General features: G+C 47.8%; 1 protein-coding gene across 4 annotated transcripts in view; it reads right to left on the bottom strand.

Annotated features, from left to right (window-relative positions):
* Positions 1-1,360: 1,360 nt before the first annotated feature.
* TP73 (tumor protein p73) overlaps positions 1,361-17,547 on the bottom strand; it is a 72,141-nt gene continuing 55,954 nt past the window's right edge. For 3 of the 4 annotated variants that reach the window (XM_050931690.1, XM_050931689.1, XM_050931691.1), the window contains 10 exons: positions 12,730-12,916; positions 11,408-11,523; positions 10,450-10,559; positions 9,407-9,549; positions 8,181-8,269; positions 7,304-7,428; positions 6,659-6,813; positions 5,978-6,110; positions 4,864-4,957; positions 1,361-2,862 (listed from right to left, as the gene is read on the bottom strand). In XM_050931690.1, coding sequence (XP_050787647.1) covers positions 2,542-2,862; positions 4,864-4,957; positions 5,978-6,110; positions 6,659-6,813; positions 7,304-7,428; positions 8,181-8,269; positions 9,407-9,549; positions 10,450-10,559; positions 11,408-11,523; positions 12,730-12,916 — 1,473 coding nt within the window. In that variant the 3' untranslated portion in view covers positions 1,361-2,541. The remainder of the gene's footprint in view (positions 2,863-4,863; positions 4,958-5,977; positions 6,111-6,658; positions 6,814-7,303; positions 7,429-8,180; positions 8,270-9,406; positions 9,550-10,449; positions 10,560-11,407; positions 11,524-12,729; positions 12,917-17,547) is intronic. The other variant, XM_050931692.1, reaches the window with a different exon arrangement.

Raw genomic sequence — 17,547 nt, forward strand, 5'->3', positions numbered from 1 at the left:
AATTTTACTTTGGCTTGGGTAAGTACTTTTGTCCTTTGCTCATTTTTATCTTCACACTACTCACTGAGCTTCACATTTCCTGCTCAAACTTCAGGCCAGTTCTGAAAGGCAGAGGGTAATTCTCCAAGTTGTAGATCAGGACATTAGTACTATCAGATCACCTCCTGGGCCATCTGGTCAGGAGTTGCTTTTCTGTCAGAGCCACTGTCTTTCAGACGTCTGTTTTATTGTGTTACAAAAAAAACCAAAACAAACCACAGCTATAAAAATAACACATTTTCCAAAAGATAACAGTACAAAAAATACAATTAATAGAATTGGAATATATCCAGTAATACTGCTGGAAAAAGCATTAGTTAACATTGAAAACATGAATGATTATTTTAAAAATCTTAAAGCATTAAAGTGCTTTAATTTGCTACTACTTAGAAAGCGCATGTTCACAGCTCAGCAACACCCTGAAGTGCTAATCCCTAAAGAGTACAGTGTGCACAAGTGTACAGCTTTCAAATATGGTGGGCTGGCTGCTTCCACCCACTTACGTCGGTGAACTGGGGTAAAAGCCAGTGGAAACTGAGCTGGTAATCACAAGGAGCAGAGCAGTGGTTTCCTGCCTTCCCAAGCTCCTGAGCTGCCAGTGGAGAACGGGGAATCTGCGTAGAAGTGGGAAGGGACAAGTACACTTGTGCTACTGTGCTGGCACTTGCAGAGGTACAGCTCAATTTTTCTGCGGCACTCCCTCTGCTAAGACTGAGGACAGTGACCATCCTGCTTGAGAGGAGAAGGTAGATCTTATGAGGTGAACACTGTACTTGCTCAGAGGTGAAATCCTACCTCTGACCCCTTTATGCCCGGTAAAAGGCCCTGAGCAGCATAAAGGAACTCTAAAAATCTCACATCAGGCCAGGGGAGGAATCCCCCAGTGCAAGCACAGTGGAATATAGCCATAAGGCTCTCTTTCAAGGACCCCCTTGCAAGCCCCACTGTAGGGAGTATGCCAAAGGCAGGACTGCAGTGTTGTGGAGATTCCACACAGTGTGAAAGCCCCAAGCTGCTATAATTAGGTCTGCAGGGCTGTCTAAACTATGGGGCTGTATAGTAGCCCAGGACTGGGAGGGGACAAAGTTGGCTTAAAGCTGCCATAGCCCCTTCTCTGCCTGAACTGTGAATTCTGTGCTGTACCTCTTAGAGGTGTCTCACAGAATCTCACCCAGAGTTTCCAGCTGACTTGCACAAGTCCCGGAGATGAATACATCTGCATGCTTGACTTTCCTGCTGAGTTTTTAAGTTCAATCAGCAGACGAACAAAAGGCTTGAGGAAAATTAACAAAACACCTATCCACAGGAACTGTAGGGAAGGAAGAAACCATTTCCACTCACCAATGTGGAAAATATAACCATTTTACCAGATGGGGATGATTATCAACAGTCTGGGAAAGCCAATTTTTTTTTTTAACACGTACAGGTTAATGGTTCAGGCAAAATTAATGGTGTGCTCCAAAAAGGCTGAGTTCTGGCAATATCAGGAACTTTGAGCAAGATTTGGGTGAATAATTGTAATTAATTATATAGAATCCTCTAATTCCTAACAGTGGGGTCCATGGATTTGTCTCTCCAGAATTGTATTAAAAATCCACATGGGGAAAAAATGATTTTTTTTACAAGTAAGGCTTGAAATGTATCAGGTTTTTGTATGTTTACATGCTAGAGCATGAAGTTAATTTAATTATGACACAGTAGTGTCCTATTTAGGGGAAATTATCAATATTTTTGTAGCATAAAGGTACATGAAAATAAATCTCTCTATCCTTACAGCACAGTGAATATACTGTATATACAGCATGTGTCTATATACACAAATATCATTTAGATACATGCACACAGTCTGGAATCAGCAAATAAGTTGCTTTTCTGCTCTACAAAAAAAAAACAAAAGAAACAAATACTTTTTGGCAGTCCATCAGGAAGGCAAATCCTTTTGTTCGTGGGTATCAGTCAATGGCAGATATCCCTAAAGAAAGTGGAACAGTTGAGGGTTAAACCACTTTTTCACAAGACAAAGGTCTTTATTATTCAGCCATCCCTTAGCAGACAGAGCAAGGATAGGTGGAATGTGGGGCAGGCTAGAGTGAATCAAAGACAAATGTGTGTGTTTTGCTTTTACATTGCAATAGAGTTTGATGCAAAAATGGTCCAGCAAATTGTAAAGTTGCACTGTACATTGGCAAGTGAATATTCCCCTGCCACACAAGGCTAAAAAAAAACTCTACAGCCCATTGAGAGATTTGTCAGCTGCCCTTTTTCCTCCCCTTGACCCCTGTCATAAAACCATTGGAATTTTCCTCCTGGGGAATGTCCCAGACCCATGTCCTCACACAGCTCTGAGTTCCCATCTCTTGAGTAAAGCCATGTTAAAAAAATATTTCTCCAGACACTCAAAGCTGGAAATGTTTTGCCATTTTTCATGCTGGGATTCTATATTTTTCCCTATTCCTTTAAATCTGTGTGTCTGGACTCTTGCTGCCACTCTGCTGGAGACCTTCAGTTGATCTCGCCCTCTGTGAACTCTTCTTTTATGGACTGTTTGCGGGATTTGCAGTCTGGGAGGTCAAAGCCAAAGTCTGCCCACTCATCAGCCCCGCTGCGGTTAGGGATAGTGATGGTGTGACGCACGCGGAAATGCACCGCCTCCATGACGCGCTGCCGTTGCAGCTCCCCAGAACTGCCAATGGAAATGGTGGAGGCATTGCTGCTGGAGCGGATAAGCTGCTGGGCTCCATAGTCATGGCTCTGTTTGAGTTCCTGAAGGCCTCTCCAGATAATCATCCTGTACTGTTCTGGGATCTTCAGTGCTCCGAGATCCTAGAACAACATCATCCTAAGGTTGGTCTCTTGAACAATAACTATTTGCTAAATAGCACAGTCAAGATAGAGCAAACCCATGGACCATTAAATGTGTTGATCAATGTGTGAGTATAGCCACAGAGTCAACCCATGAGATGATCCCGGCTTTGGGTCATACCCCATATCATTTTGTAAGGAAAAGAGAATTCCTTTGCTTTAAATGAATTTAGTTAACAGAACGGACAGTGTGAGGCTGACTCCCTTCACTGCAGTTGCAGTGCACCATGTGAGGTGTCGAGTCATTTCATTTACTGAAATAAAGAGGAAACCATCATCCCAGTTTGCCTGCAATCATTTCTCTCTCCCCTCATAACCTGGATTAAGCCTTGTACTAAAACGCCAGGTCACAAATGCTGACAGGATGGGCAAAGGTTGCCTTGGGGAGCATGATTGGCTCTGGTTGGCTGCTGTTTCTCTGCTCTACCAATATGAAGTGTCACGGGATTCTTGTGTATTAACCTATGCCATCATATGCACTAACTGATGTTATTCATCACAGACATTAAGTGTTATGGTCATAATGTTAACCAGAAGCATGAAAACTTCAGGACTGTATCATGCATGCCGGAGGCTGCATCAGAACAAATACACGTGGTTTGTATTTCAGACTTACTGAATTGCTGCTAGAGGTCCACATTAACTCCAAACACACAGACTCACTCGTGAGCATTAATTCCATAGGAAGTAAGTATGTAATTAGGGGTTAAAAATGTCAACTCAGGCACACAACCCAGCAATCAGTTTTGACCATGCCATACATGTGCTTTTTGGCAGATTAAAAAAAAATCACTTACAGGGTTAGTTATTAAAATGTTTCAGAACTAATCTAAGACTATGCAACTGGCCCCAGCTACCAATGAAAAATCATTGTGTGTTCAATAATTATACCATCTGTGTTCTTGATTGGTTCCTAGCTGCCAGACTAGGAGGGCATATAGCAAATATCTTAAGAATGAGATGGGATTAGGATAAGAGCTTTATCCTGGTCAAAATACTGAGTCTGGCATTTTTTTGGGTCTGTCATAGATGAAAAGTGTTAATGAATTATGTGTATGCTGGTTACATTACTGGACGCAGGGAGCCCCTTGCCTCATTGATGTCCAGACTGACTGGATGACCATATAATTTTCATCAGCACCAAAGGCAGATGAATTTCATGCAAAGTTGACTTCTCCTCTCCCAAGAGATTGTCCTTCAGCCAAGAAACAGCTACAATAAAAGTCACCACGCCCAGAGGCAAGGGGTTTAGACACAAATTAGAGCATTTCCCATGTAACATATCAATTAAAAAAAAAACAGAAAACTGCAGCTCTTGACCAGCCAGCCCACAATATCAAGTCCTGGGGCTGAAACAAAAAATTGCTAAATACAAAAGGCCTGATTCTGACCTTGTTTGTTCTGTTTTTTTGCTAATGTGACTCCATTTGGCCAGTGTGGTTACTCCTGATTTGCAAGGGAGGAAGTTGGGGCCTGCGGATCTGAGCTAAAGCTCATCAAAGTCAAATGGGAATCTTTCCATTGCTCAATGGGCTTAGGGTGAGTCCCTGAGTGCTGAGATTCATTTCAGTAGACATATTTAGAGACAATCAATTCAAAATCTGATTTCTGTATCTTTGGCTTTATTTTAGATGTGCACATGTGGAGAACGATTGAACCTGAATTCTTTTTCATTTTTGTTTTTGTCTGCATTTCTTTCTTAATTCAGATTTCTGCTAGGCCTTGCATCCTACAGCCTGGAAAAATCAACAGTAGAGAATATTACAGTTTCTTTTAAGGATTGCACTATTGTTTGAAATCTATAGGCCTAGAAAGAATGCATAATTGGGAAACACAAAACATGAGGACTATAAAGCCTGTATGATAGATGCACATTTATTTCCTTTATTTGGTTGTCCTTGTTTTTAAGATCAACAGTGGGTAGAAACAAGTGATAAGAAGAGATCTTCCCAAAGCATTTACCTCTATGGTTAGATTCTGCAGGTGGTAAATATTCTGTAACCCTTGTGAGGTGAAATAGTCGATGCAGTTTGGACACCCCAAGCCTGTTAAAAAACTGCAGAAAGAATTTGAAAATAAAGTGGCATTAACTTGTCAGGTATATATGCTGTGTTCTCAAGTGTCACCATTGTGGCAAAGCACTTTTGAATTCACGTGAGGGTATGGGGACATTTTAGTGGACTCATTTCTTTCATTTGAAGGCTTGGCAACTCTTCTCATGCTACTATGGTATTATGGGATGCAAGAAATTGGAAGTGTAGCAAGAACCCATTTCAGGGATCCTCAAAACTCCAGGTCAGAGTTTTCTGGGGCTGAAAAGTGTGAACTAATTTGGCATTAACGTTGGAGAGGTAAAGCTCATGGGACCACATTCATCCTAACATAATTCCACTGGCTTCAGCAGTCTTCAATGGTCTCAGTTAAATGACTTATATGGAATTACTCCAGGGATTAATTTTCCCCTCTGAGCAACTTGACTGAGGAAGGGTTGTGGAATTTGGCCCTAAGTTATTTGGTCAGCAATAATTAATCTTGGCAATATAACATTTGGTGCTGGAATATTTTATGTAGCGCGCTTGGCTGCAGCTACAAAATGCTAGCACTGATTGTGCTACTCCGTGATTCTGGTAGTCCATCTAGGAAAACATCTGATGTATCAGTTCTTTAAGGAGGACATCAAATCACGGACTACAGACCTGTTAATGTATGGATATAAATCCTCTACTGCAGTGTCCAGTCACCATTGGTCCAAAAAGGGGAAGAAGGAAGATCTGCAAAGTTCTATGCCAGTGTTTGACCTGCAGGCCAAGGTGCGTTTTCGTATCAGTCTGCTAAAGGGATCAAGTTTTGAATGAACTTAGTGAAAGTGAATAAGCCAAAGCTCTTTGCAGGTGATTTGTGTTTCTAACCAGCAAGTGGCTGGCGAGGACAATTTCTGGTTTCATGAGCAGTGATTTCTCAGTTGGAACTAGTGACCAGTTGACCAGTTGCTACACATATTTTTGAAGGTTAGAGTAAAGGAAAAGAGCATGAAACAACAATGGACAACACAGCACAGGTCCAGTGACGTCCCTACCTGACGAGGCTGGGGTCAGGGTTGTAGGGTGGAGGAGGAGTGCAGTGTGAACCTGAGACCATGGACTGGGAGGAGTGGCCTCCGTTCATATCTCCATTGGATTGCATGGGGTGGCTGTTCAACATTCCAGGTCCTGAGCACAAGAAAAAGCAAAAGAGTTTCCATCTCATGGACTGTGCCCAGAGCATACAGGGGAGAACCATTCAAAAGTTTTTGATTTAATTTAACTCCAAGAAGCTACAACTGTCCTTTCCCAAGCACAGAGCCCCATTCTCCAGTCTGCAGGAGTAACCCACTTCAGGGACCAGAATTCACCAATCGGGTGGAGGAGGGGTGAAGAAGCTGGAGATTCCACCCCGACAAGCCACAGATTCAGGGGCAACCTTTGCAGACAGCGGCTACAACGTGGATCCAGGCAGCCTGGCTTGGGCAGGGCTCTCTCAGCTATTGGCATGGTGAGTTGTTCCGAGCAATATAGCTGTATAAGTGACTAATGACCAAGCCCACGGTAACCTCCTCTGCTTGGCATGTGCGAGGGGGAGGAGGAGGAATGTGGAGCTCAGCGTAGGGAGCTTTGCACTGCTTTACGTATTGTTTAGCTGAGCGAGGCTGCTGTCTGCCTGGCTTCTTGGCCCTTGGTGATTGCAGAGCCTGTGTCAAGTGGCAGTGCGGGTGCCTTACCCATTGGGCCCAGGTTGGGCCCGGAGCTGGAGTTGTGCTGCGGTGGCTGCCCCACCAGCTGGTTGACAGATGGCAGTTTGTTGATCCCTCCTCCATGTACTTTGTTCATTGGTGAAAGGACAGGCCCGTAGGAGGAAGGGGACTGCAGGTGACTCCTGCTCGGGAAGAGTGGCACAGTCAGTTAGACCCTAGTGGAGACTGAGCAAATCAAACCTCTCTAGGGACTCCCTCCCGGGTGTCACCAGATTCTCACCTCGTCCTTGTCCGAACTGAGATTTTAGCCAACTGCATAGCTGCACCAGTGCAAAACCCTGCTCCAGACATGACTGACACTGATTTAAGGTTGGTTACATTGCACTGGTGCAAATCGTGCTGCACCCCTATTGGGGAAACCGACTTCTGTACCTGTCTGGAATGTGCATGGGATGCAGAACAGCTGGCTTCACCTTAGGACAGATACCCTAGCAGGGCTCTTAAGGGCATTCTAATACATAGCATTTACACAGCTTCCCTCTCCACTGCCCTGTGTGAACCCTAAGGGTGGTCAGGCCAGCTTCCTGGATCCCTGTTTCGTCCTGCCGTTAAATTGATGCATCTCTGGAGACCCCGAGTGGCGACAGTGGACAATGTGGTCATGGTACTTACTGCCTTTGCAGGAGCTGCTGCTGCTGTTGCCGATAGGAGTCGACTAGCTGCTGCGGGACTAACTCCACGAGCTCCAGACTCTCCTTTATCTTCATGAGGATCTCAAAGTTCTCCCGGCCACGAACCTGAATGAGGGACCAAGGCAGCCTGTACTTGTCACACAGCCAGTCCCACCTTCCCCATCCTTTATCCGGCCCCCTCAAGGGACAATGTGAAGACAGCCTTAAGCACAAGCAAGGCAAGCAGCTGCCTGGGGTCCCATGCTTCTAGCAGAGCCAGCCTCAAGAAATTCAGTTGCGACTTATGGTCCCCTCTAGTCCCCTTCCTGCAGGAGCAGAGTGGGGGTCTGATAACATGTCCCCTCCCTTAGCAGCAGGAAGATGGAGTAGCCAAGTCCTGGCCGTGGGAGTGGTGCTGAAGGCACACAAGGCCAAATTCCCTGTTGCCACAGTGGGATCAGGGAGGAAGGTGACTTGCAGCCTTGTTTTGGAGCAGGCTATTTTGCCCCGGGATTGCAAAGCAATTCCAGTGCATGATTCTTGCTCTCCACTCCTGCTGCTTGGTGGTCAGTGTTCATTGCAGACTTGCTCCCACCCCGTTCTTCACTGTGCCCCATCTTAGCCCCATGGGTCTTGCTCCTTGCACCCTGTCTGCCCTCTGTAAGGACTCATCAGGCCTGTAAGCGCCAGCCACCCAAAGCAAAGCACTTCAGTGCTGTGTACTGCTGGGAATGCCAGTCCTTCAGCTAGGTAAAATATCCCTTCGTTTCCCTTTGAATTCTGGGAGCTGCTCCCCCATATCCTATCCAGGGGCCAGCGCCACTGCATTCCCAGAACAGGGCGCAGACACGACATGCAGCAGCAGATCTGATACTTACTGGGACATAATACATTTCCTCTTCCCCGTGTCGCCTTTTCTTGACACCAGCCCCTAGTGCTGGAATCCCCTGGGGGCTCTGTTTGAAAGCTGAGGAAGGAGACGGGAAACAGTATTATGGGAAAATCAAGTTAAATGTGATCATCTAAGCGGCCACTCCCTAGTACTTCCATAACATTAGAATGGGAACTGTGTTAGAATAAAGGCACTAGCTCCTAGCAGGGCAGGCAGCTGCTAACGGGCCCTGCTGAACGAAAGCCAGAACCCAGGAGCAGAGAAGCACAAGGCTTCCCTGACTAGCAACAAGGGGAACTCCAGTCCATTGCTGGACAATGCAAACCTTACTGCACAAACCTAACTATGACTCCAGCTCCCAAGGGGACAAAGAGGGCATTGCTGCATGGCCCCAGGCGCTTCGCGGTGATTGCTTTGTTAAAGCTGAGGAAGATCAATACAGATCATTAAATTCACCCACTTGACAGGTGACTAAAAGATGAGTTATCACCCTTGTGATAGAAGGCGAGTGAGAAGCTCTTGAGCACGAGCAGATAAATCGCCAGGATCCTTCTGTAAGATTTTACTGCAAACAGTTAAATAACTGCCCTGAGAAAGCTTAGCTCAGCATGTGCCCACTTTATTGGAGGGGGGGAGGATTAGTGATGAAATACAATATGCTTTTCCTCCGCCTCCCACTTCAGCCCCCTGCCCTACACTCAACAGAGGTTTTGTCTGCTGCTAACCTATCTCTGGGAGGAGCAAGGCTTCAGAGTGCAGCAAAAACTCCCCTGTAAGTAACTGGCCAATGCTGGATGGGAAGAGAGGGGGCAAAGAATTCCTTTCTGATGCCTGCAGAAAATAAGCTTAAAGCTTATGGACCATGTTAGGTTAACTATCTTAGCACTAACCAACACTTTCCTTTAATAATGATGATGATGATGATGATGAACAAATAGATCTGGCCAGTGAAGCACCCGCACTAATAATGCCACTCTGTTTTTCTGGCTGCAAGGTTTATATCTGACGACAGCTGGATTTGAGCAATGAAGTTTGGATCAGAGTATTGCTCTTCAGCTAAACTTCACCACCCAAGTTCCTAGTGTTGGTTGCTGCTGCCCCTGGAAGCATGGGCCACGCCGTGGGCAGCAGCCGCTCAGCAGTGCTAGGCAGTGCGGAGCTGGGGGGCTCACTCGGAATCGAGGGTCCCCCGTTCCTGAGAGGAGGACTCACTGCGCTTGTTGATGTTGCCATTTTTAGCTGCATTTTCATTCAGGGCTTGTTGCTCTCGGTAATGATCTTCATCGGCTTTCCGATCTCGACCGGGACAGGCGCAGATCCGCCCTTCAAAGGATCTTCTCCCCAGTACCTGGCCACTGGGGAGCAGAGTAAAAACCCAAAAGTATTTATTTTTTTTTGGAACTAATCAGACTAAACCTCACTCTCTATGGGGCTGGGTTTCTGTCTCTTGACTTTGTGTTGATCAATTATTCAAAAAGCTTTTAAACACTCCAGAAAATACTAAAAAGATGACAGCCCCCTACGCCCCGCCCCTGAAGAGTTCAGGATAAGGAATTCCCCTGCGGTGGGCACTTTACAAGGGCTCTCTGCAGGAATTTGCTGAGCTCAGAAGGCCAAGGCTGCTGTACATATACACTAGGCCTGATGCAGCACACAAGGTGCTGTGTTCCATGTAAGGTCTCAAGATGATGCACAGGCTCTTGTGCAGGGTCCTTTGGCTGGGGGTGAATTTCTCCCCAGTGGACTTCATCTCCAATTGGCAAAGGGCTAATACAGTTACACCCTGGGAGACGGGAGGGAGCAAGAGTTTTTTCAGGCTGTGAAAGATGTGCAGGGGGAGAAGCTCAGGCCCTGTGCACACCCACCTTCCCCACACACCCACCCTCTGAGGCTCTTCATAGTCACTAACGTCCCCATCAGGGAATGCCACTTCCCCCCTCTTCACTGTGCTTAGGACTCTCCATGCCAAAGATGCTTGGCCAGGAGTTTGCCTTGGGCTGCAGCTTCAGTCTTCTCCTCTAGGGCTCTTGCAAATCAATCTCGGGGGTTTTGCCAACTCCTCTGTTTCACTGCTGAGGCTCTCCCCAGCCCCAGATGTGAAGTGGGTGAGGCTCCCTCTAGCTATTTACGCAGCTGAAGTTCAGCTCGTAACCTTGTCCAGGAGGCCCCAGGAGAGCCAGGCTCAGGAGTGCGAAGTGGTGGTGGTGGGGGGGATGTCTGTCCTTGGCAGCACAGGTACCATAAGAATGACTCACTCTCTTGTCTCCAGGGTTATAATGATGAGGATGGGTCGCCTGTTCATCCCTCCCACACAGCTGCTGTTGCACATGAAATTGTACAGAATGGTGGTGAACTCAGTCCCAACCTGCCCAAAAGAGAGTAAATGACATCATGGGGGGGGGATTAGTGTGTCGGAGGAGGGGGTGTTAAAAGCCATGAGGAGATGGTGGCAGACCTCAGTCACTGCTGCAAAGGGCTGCAGACAGACAGGTGCAAAGAGCATGTCTCAGCTCGCAAACCAGTGGGGGGATTGTGTGTGTTGGGGGAATATTCATGGAGGAAGGCAGGGAAGATGAATTTCTGACCCTTGCTCTAAAGAAATATCCCCTCGAAGGGGGATTATGTAGCCACTGTAACTGCATAGCGCCTATGTTACTTTCACATCAGCCTGGTTTTGTGGGACCTTATCGCTAGATATTTCATTCATTGACCTGGGCGTGTGACATTGCAGCTGGAAATCAGCACCACAACTGCACTAATTTCATGGTGCCCTAGGGGGCGTGCTAAGCTTGCCACTCACCATTTTTATTTTATTTCATTATTGGCCTTTTCTGCCCCTGAGCAGTGACTAACTGGGCCGAAGGTTCTGTTAACCTGCACAATGCTCTGCGAGCCCGGTGGGTCTGAAGCAAGATTCCCCTTTAAAGGGAGATGCTTTGGCAAATCCAGAAAGGGAAGGAGACAGGCACAAGGTATTTGCTCTCCGGGCTGTAGCAAGAGGGCGATTACTCTCCAGACACTGCAGTGCCATCACGAGCCTTGGCAGGGATCTAAATCCCACAGGGTGGATGCTGCTTTCAGCCACTCTGGTGCCACTGGAGTCACTGCAGCGTTGGAGCTAGTGAGGCAGCTATAAATTTATTTAAGAAAACTATTATCCTTATTTTCACCCTCCCCCCAGCACCTCTAATCCTCTTCAAGCAAAGAGAATACCTGTGGTGGCTCATATGGCACCATTACACTCTGCCTTCCCGTGACCGGGTCGTCCACGTACTGAGAGAGATTGTTGCCTTCAACCCGAATCAAGTGGCTGGCTGGAGCGGACTGGCCTGCAGAGGCAGAAGGGAGGGTTAGAGAAAAAACCCTTCTCGTGGGCTTGCAAACCTGAGAACATTGCACGGGGTGATTATAAAACAGTCCTGCAGTGAGAGGCGGGGACTCCCTAACTACCTAACCCCTTTAGAAAAAAAAACCCTAGCCCCATTCTTTCCTGCTGCATTTGACTGTGCTAGGCTGCATTTTCAGCAGGCAAAGGGTTCTGCTGGGAGCAGAACATTGTAACAGCAGGAATCTCCTGCAACACTTCGGGCTCTGATCCTTTTGTCTTCTCTAGGTGGAGTCTAGTGAGGAGCTCAGGGTACTGGCTGGAGCCAAACTGAGTCCAGGCTCCCTGCCTTTCTTCCTCTGAACGTCTTTAAGGGAGATGAGATCAGTGGGCAACATTTTCAAAAGCACTTAAGTAGCTCTGCTCCATTGATGTACAGGGGACTTAGGCTCCCAAGTCACTTAGGTCCAGATGCTCAAAGGTATTTAGGCTCCTTTCTTCCAGTGAAATCAATGGACACTAGGTGCCTAAATACCTTTGGGGATTTGGAACTTGGGCACTTTTGAAAATTCTATCCAAGTGTTACAAGCAGCAACTTAAGGAACTTGTAGCTTAGCTAGAAGGTGAAAAATCTCTAACAGGCAAGCAGCTCAGCCCTCGAAATAATTTGCCTAGGGCACTTGCCCTGGCTTCCCCGGCAGAGAGCTCCAAGAGGACAGACAGCACAGGGAGAGGTAAGGTAAAAGGATGGTGCTGTCCTGGCACAGAGTGGATGGAGCAATTAGACCAGGTCTGAGCAGAGGCAGCGCTAACAAGCCCTGGAAGCACTGCCTGAGCTGTCTCACCTGCCAGCAGTTCAGTCCTGGGGCTGCCAGGAGCGATGGTTCCCAGCACACATCAGGCAAAACATGGTGGTTTCAGCTGAGCTTCACAGGCAGCTGTTTGGTTCTCAGAGTGAAAGGGGAGTGGAGGGAAAGGCTCCTGTATACAGGAGTGAAAAAGGAGGGTCTTGAAGCCCACCTGTCAGGTGTCACGTGGCCCTGTTCATTGTCTAGTGCAAGTCTTGGTTATGGGGAAGCTCTGGGATACAGGTTATCAGCATGAGACGGGTTCAACCAGAATCATTGTCCCCACCTGGGACGGAGAAGACGGAGGAAGCAGAGGACGGAGACACCGACCCGCTATTTGAGGGGAGGAGACCAGTTCTCACCATCATTAAAGTCGCGTCCCAGCTCATGGTTGGGGCAGCGCTTCACCACCTCTGTCACATGCTCTGCCTTCTTGTAGACGGGCATGGCCCGGATGACGGTGCCTGGCGGGGGTGGCGTGGACACTTTGATCTGGATGGGGCATGTCTTGGCGATCTGACAGTAGAGCTTCTTCAGCAGCGGCGAGTACTGGAAAAGAGCAAGGAGAGCTGGGCTTAAGGGCACATCCCTTGGCGCGGGCAAAGGGCGGTTGGGGATGGAATGGATCGTGGCATCAGGTATGTCACTCCTGGTCTGCAGCCCTGTTCCTCCACTGCCCCCATCTTCATCTGCCTTTCTGCACCCTGGCTGCACCAGAGAGCCAGGCCATGCATGTGCCTCTGGCCGGCACACCTGGTTTTCATGCTGAATGTGGCAGGGTTTGCTAGGGGGAAATGTTTGGTGGCATCTCAATGAAAATGATAAGCATGTAAAGGAGGAAGGGTACTGCCCTCCCCCACACACACACACACACTCACCCTGGGGAGAGCAATGGCCAAAAGCCACATTCTGCCTTCATAACTTATACGCCTGCAACCTGACAGTCCTCAGGGCTGGGTCCAGCAAGTCACTGGGGCTGCACAGGTATGAGGCAGAGGGCGGAACTTTCTTCTGAGACTGCAGAGACAGCTGCCCGCTGGCTGATGGCTCCCTGCCCCCTCCACGGAGGGAAAAGCAACCTGACTAAATGCAGCCTGGCTGCACAGGGGTCTGTGCCGGCGTGTGGGACAGGAGCGTTATGTGCCATGCCTAGACGATAAACCCAGGGCTTGCATTCATATTGGGTTAGGGAGTTAGGAGACAAAAACTCACCCCCTGCCCATCCCTGGTATCTGCCAGATGCCTGTATGACCCTCCCCTATGCGCATAGCTCAGCAGGGATACCTGATCAGCTCCCTGAGCCCTACCCTCATCAACCTGGGCTAAGACTCTCCTCAGTGAAGATCTGGGGATTTTTTTGTTGGTGGGGGAGGGGAGGGAGGCTTATTCCAACATGCTGGAACAGGCAGGTTTGCTCAGGGATCCCAAAAATTCCCCAGGAGCTAGAGGAGCTGTTCTGCACCATTGGCTCCCTGCACAGACATGCTGTAACAAGTCGGGATGAACTGGATGCAGAGGGTAGGAATGGAGGGAAGAGCCCCCTTTACAGTGTCCGATCCACTCCCCTTCAAATGGGGGGAACCAATCACCCCCCCACACACATACACACAACAAACTTCTAAAAACCTAGCTAAAACAAACAGGGGCAAACCCATAAAGAGCTTTTCTCGTCAAGACACAATTCCCTCTTCACTGCCCGGTAGCTCTGAGAAGGAGAGCTGTCGCTTGGCAAAAAGACTTACGCACTCAGTGAGTTTTCAGCCCCCAATCAGCAGATTTTGGCAGTGGCAGTGTGGGTGGGAAATCAGCTTATTATTGTTCTTGATTTCTGAAGACTAAATCTCTCCCTTTTCAGGATACGAATTCCCACAGCCTTGGGCCTGAGCTGCTGTGGGGTGCTAACTTTACAGCATCTGAGGTCTGTGCTTCTCTTGGACCGTCTATACACTTGGAATTAGCCTGATTTCACCCCTGGGTGTAGCTGCCCCACTACAGATCTTTAGTACAGATGGTGAAGCCAGCAGTTGCCCTCCCTGCAGCCAGGCTGAGTATCACTGGCACAGATCCTAGCTTTCCTTTGCTACATCAGAGCTGCTCCCCGGCTGGCTGAAATCGGGGCTAATTCTGCATAAAGCCCTGGCCTCAGAGGCCAAGAGTTCTTACTGGAGGGTGGTAGCCAAAAATCAGTTGCTGAACCCCTGATGGCCTCAGATGAGTTGAGGGGCACGCTCTGAATCCAGCTCCAGAGAGGGAGGCACCTCCACACACAAGTGCTTACTCTGCGGTGTATTTCTGGTAGCTTTTCTGTAGCCTGCAGCTGTGCCAGCAGGGAAGGGAGAGGTCCAGGGATCACAGGCACAACCCTATGACATGGTTAGGGTTGGCTTTGAAGCAGGGTCTCCTGGATTCTCACTGCATGAGCCTGGGAAAGTTACAGGGATAAGCAGTGTCTATGCAACACATTAACATCCTTTGGATGGAGGGTGTGAGGGAAGCTGTGTGACCGCCCCCAGTAGGGCACCCATTCCCCAGGAAAAACCTGCACCCACGTCCTTTTGCTATTCCAATATGGAAATGACCAAGACTGGAGTATTGAGGGGACTTATTGGCAGCAATTCTGAAAAACCAGGGTTACTATTCAGTGCTTAAATGGCATCAAGGAGCAGCTGACCTCCCTGTAACAAACGGGAGCTGGAACTAAACTGACCCAACTGACAGCGGAATGGATCGGGGTGGCAAGCGCCCCTGCCGGATTTACACAGCCCAGTTGTACCTGCACCTAACACACAGCGTTCAGTGCCAGGCAGCACGGTACCAGAATGATATTGCCACTTTGAGAGAGTTCAGGGAAAGCAACAAAGCTGATCAGGGACTGACGTTTGAGGACTGATTAACAAAGCTACATTTGTATGTCTTGGCTACAAAATTACACCATAGTGGACACACACACACACAACACACACACTCTCTCACTCTGTCAGTCAGAGCCATGGGATTCCACTTATGTTACAGCAGAGCTGAAAGCCTGGCCCCAGATCGGGGCCCCATTGTCCTGGGTGCTGCCCAGATACAGGAGAGGCAGACCTGCCCGGAAGAAGGTACACTCTAAATGAACAAGGAGGATCACCTTCTCTCCCTTGCACACAGGAGGAGAGGAGAGGCACCATAAGCTAGGAGCTGAACCCAGCTCACAAGGCCGTCCTTGCACTGAAAGTGAAAAAAACAACATTTAAGAGTAAGTCTCACTAAACGCTTTGTAGCTGAGAGCCACGTAGGAAGACCGCCCCGGGGCCATTGTGGAAGCCCCACTGATTTGGTTTTTAAAGCTGCGCTGCACAAAGCAATACAATAGGAACCAGCCTTGTGCTGATGTGCGTTGTGGCTTCTGTTCTACTAGGCCTAGTCTTTTCCATTTCTAACTCTATTAGCCAAGTACTGAAGCATGCCCACTGCCCACTGAACGTACACATGGAAATAAGAAATGTATTTTTTTTTTGCTGGCGTATTCTCAGGAGGAGTTGCTGCAGCCTGGCATTCTCCATCACTTTGGTACCCAAAAGATCTTTATTTTTCTGGACACTTTGAGCTCTAAAGGCTCTTGTTGTCAAACAGAAGTTTAGAAGTGCTCAAGCTTAGCACTCTGCACCCTACAGCGGGTGAAGAAAATGGACATTTATTTTCCTCTGGCTTTTCTGCTCCTCCCCCTCTCTGCTTTCTGTGCATTTCAACCCAAGTGCCAACATGGCAGGAAAGCAAAGAATTGAAATAATTACTTGTTAAAGAGCCAATTTTTGCCTTTTGTGTCCTAATCACTTTGAGGTTATTGTGCCAATGTAAAGATTCTTTGTCTGCTGGCAAAGGGCATCGCTTGAGAAACACAGGTATTCCTTTGAAGTTATTTAATATATCACGTCTTCCTCACGTTGCCTTTCTCACATCAGGCTACATGACAAGCTGCTGTTGTGTGCACTGCGTGGGGTTTCTGTAACACATCATCAGTGGTGAATGCATTTCCACAGATTGTTCTTTGAAGTAATTCCGCATTGTCCTGCCACAATCTCTGGCCTGAGTTGGAAGTATCTGTATAGATCCTAATACATGTGCATTACACAACACTACCAGAGTATCCAGGACCCATGTAAGTCACACACACCTGAATACTTGGGCCCACTTTGGGGCACTGTGGGAGTGATTTTCCAAACAGCTTAGTGCCTCAGTTTCCCTGTACCTAAAGTCTCTCAGAACTTGTTATGCCGCTAGTGTTCAGTTTTGTACGGCTTCCTACCAGACTCCAGAGCAGAGAATAGCCAGAAGGGTCCAGTCTGATCAGCCAGTCTAACCTCAATATTACTGTAGCGGAGACTGAAGACACTGTACTAAAAAATGTCAATTGCGAGGGAGATATACTGTAGGAGAGAGAGAGAGACAGTCAGACAGAGTGGTGCTATAGCCCCGCAGGCAGTCTGAGACGTGCCCGGAGTGGTTGGTTGTATCTAGAAAACAATTTTATTTTTACCATTGAAATATTCTCCATAAGGCTATTATAGGATGTGCTTGATCATGTGAAAGAGAAGCAAATTCCTGCTAGTTGGGAGCTGCCATTAAGAAAGGCAAACCCTGGTGTTTCAAGTGCACAGGTTTCGTGGGTGTGCTATTTGCCTCCATTGGAGAATCACTAATTAGCATTGTAATGATACTTTGCATTTGGATGGTGCTTTTCATAGGAGGATTGAAAAGCCATTGCCCAGCATCAGCACGTACTATTAGGCACGTTTTCTAGAGGGGAAACTGAGGCACAGAGACTTGCCCCAGAGCTCACAATAATCTATCTAGTTCCCTTTGACTAACCAAACTTTCTCATGTAAATCCAATTTCATGGTCAGGTATCTACCAGGCTTAAATCAGAGTACAGGTTACACAGCAATTAGCGTAGGACCTACCAGCTAATCTCCCTGAGCATGTAATTACCACAGCATGTACCCCACCAAGTCAGACCTGTGCAGTTACCCTGCAAGTACAAAAGCACTTTCATGGTAATCACTGCCAAATAAAGTACCACATCCGCCAATAGATAAAAACTGAGCATGGAATCTGGCAGGGATGGGAATACCCCATCCACAGGTGTTTGCTCTCACTGCAGCAATTCCCAGAGCAGGGTGGGCTCAGCTGGGGTGAATTGC

The sequence above is a fragment of the Gopherus flavomarginatus genome, chromosome 21 (genome assembly GCF_025201925.1).
Source record: "Gopherus flavomarginatus isolate rGopFla2 chromosome 21, rGopFla2.mat.asm, whole genome shotgun sequence".
In the NCBI taxonomy this organism is placed as follows: domain Eukaryota; kingdom Metazoa; phylum Chordata; order Testudines; family Testudinidae; genus Gopherus; species Gopherus flavomarginatus.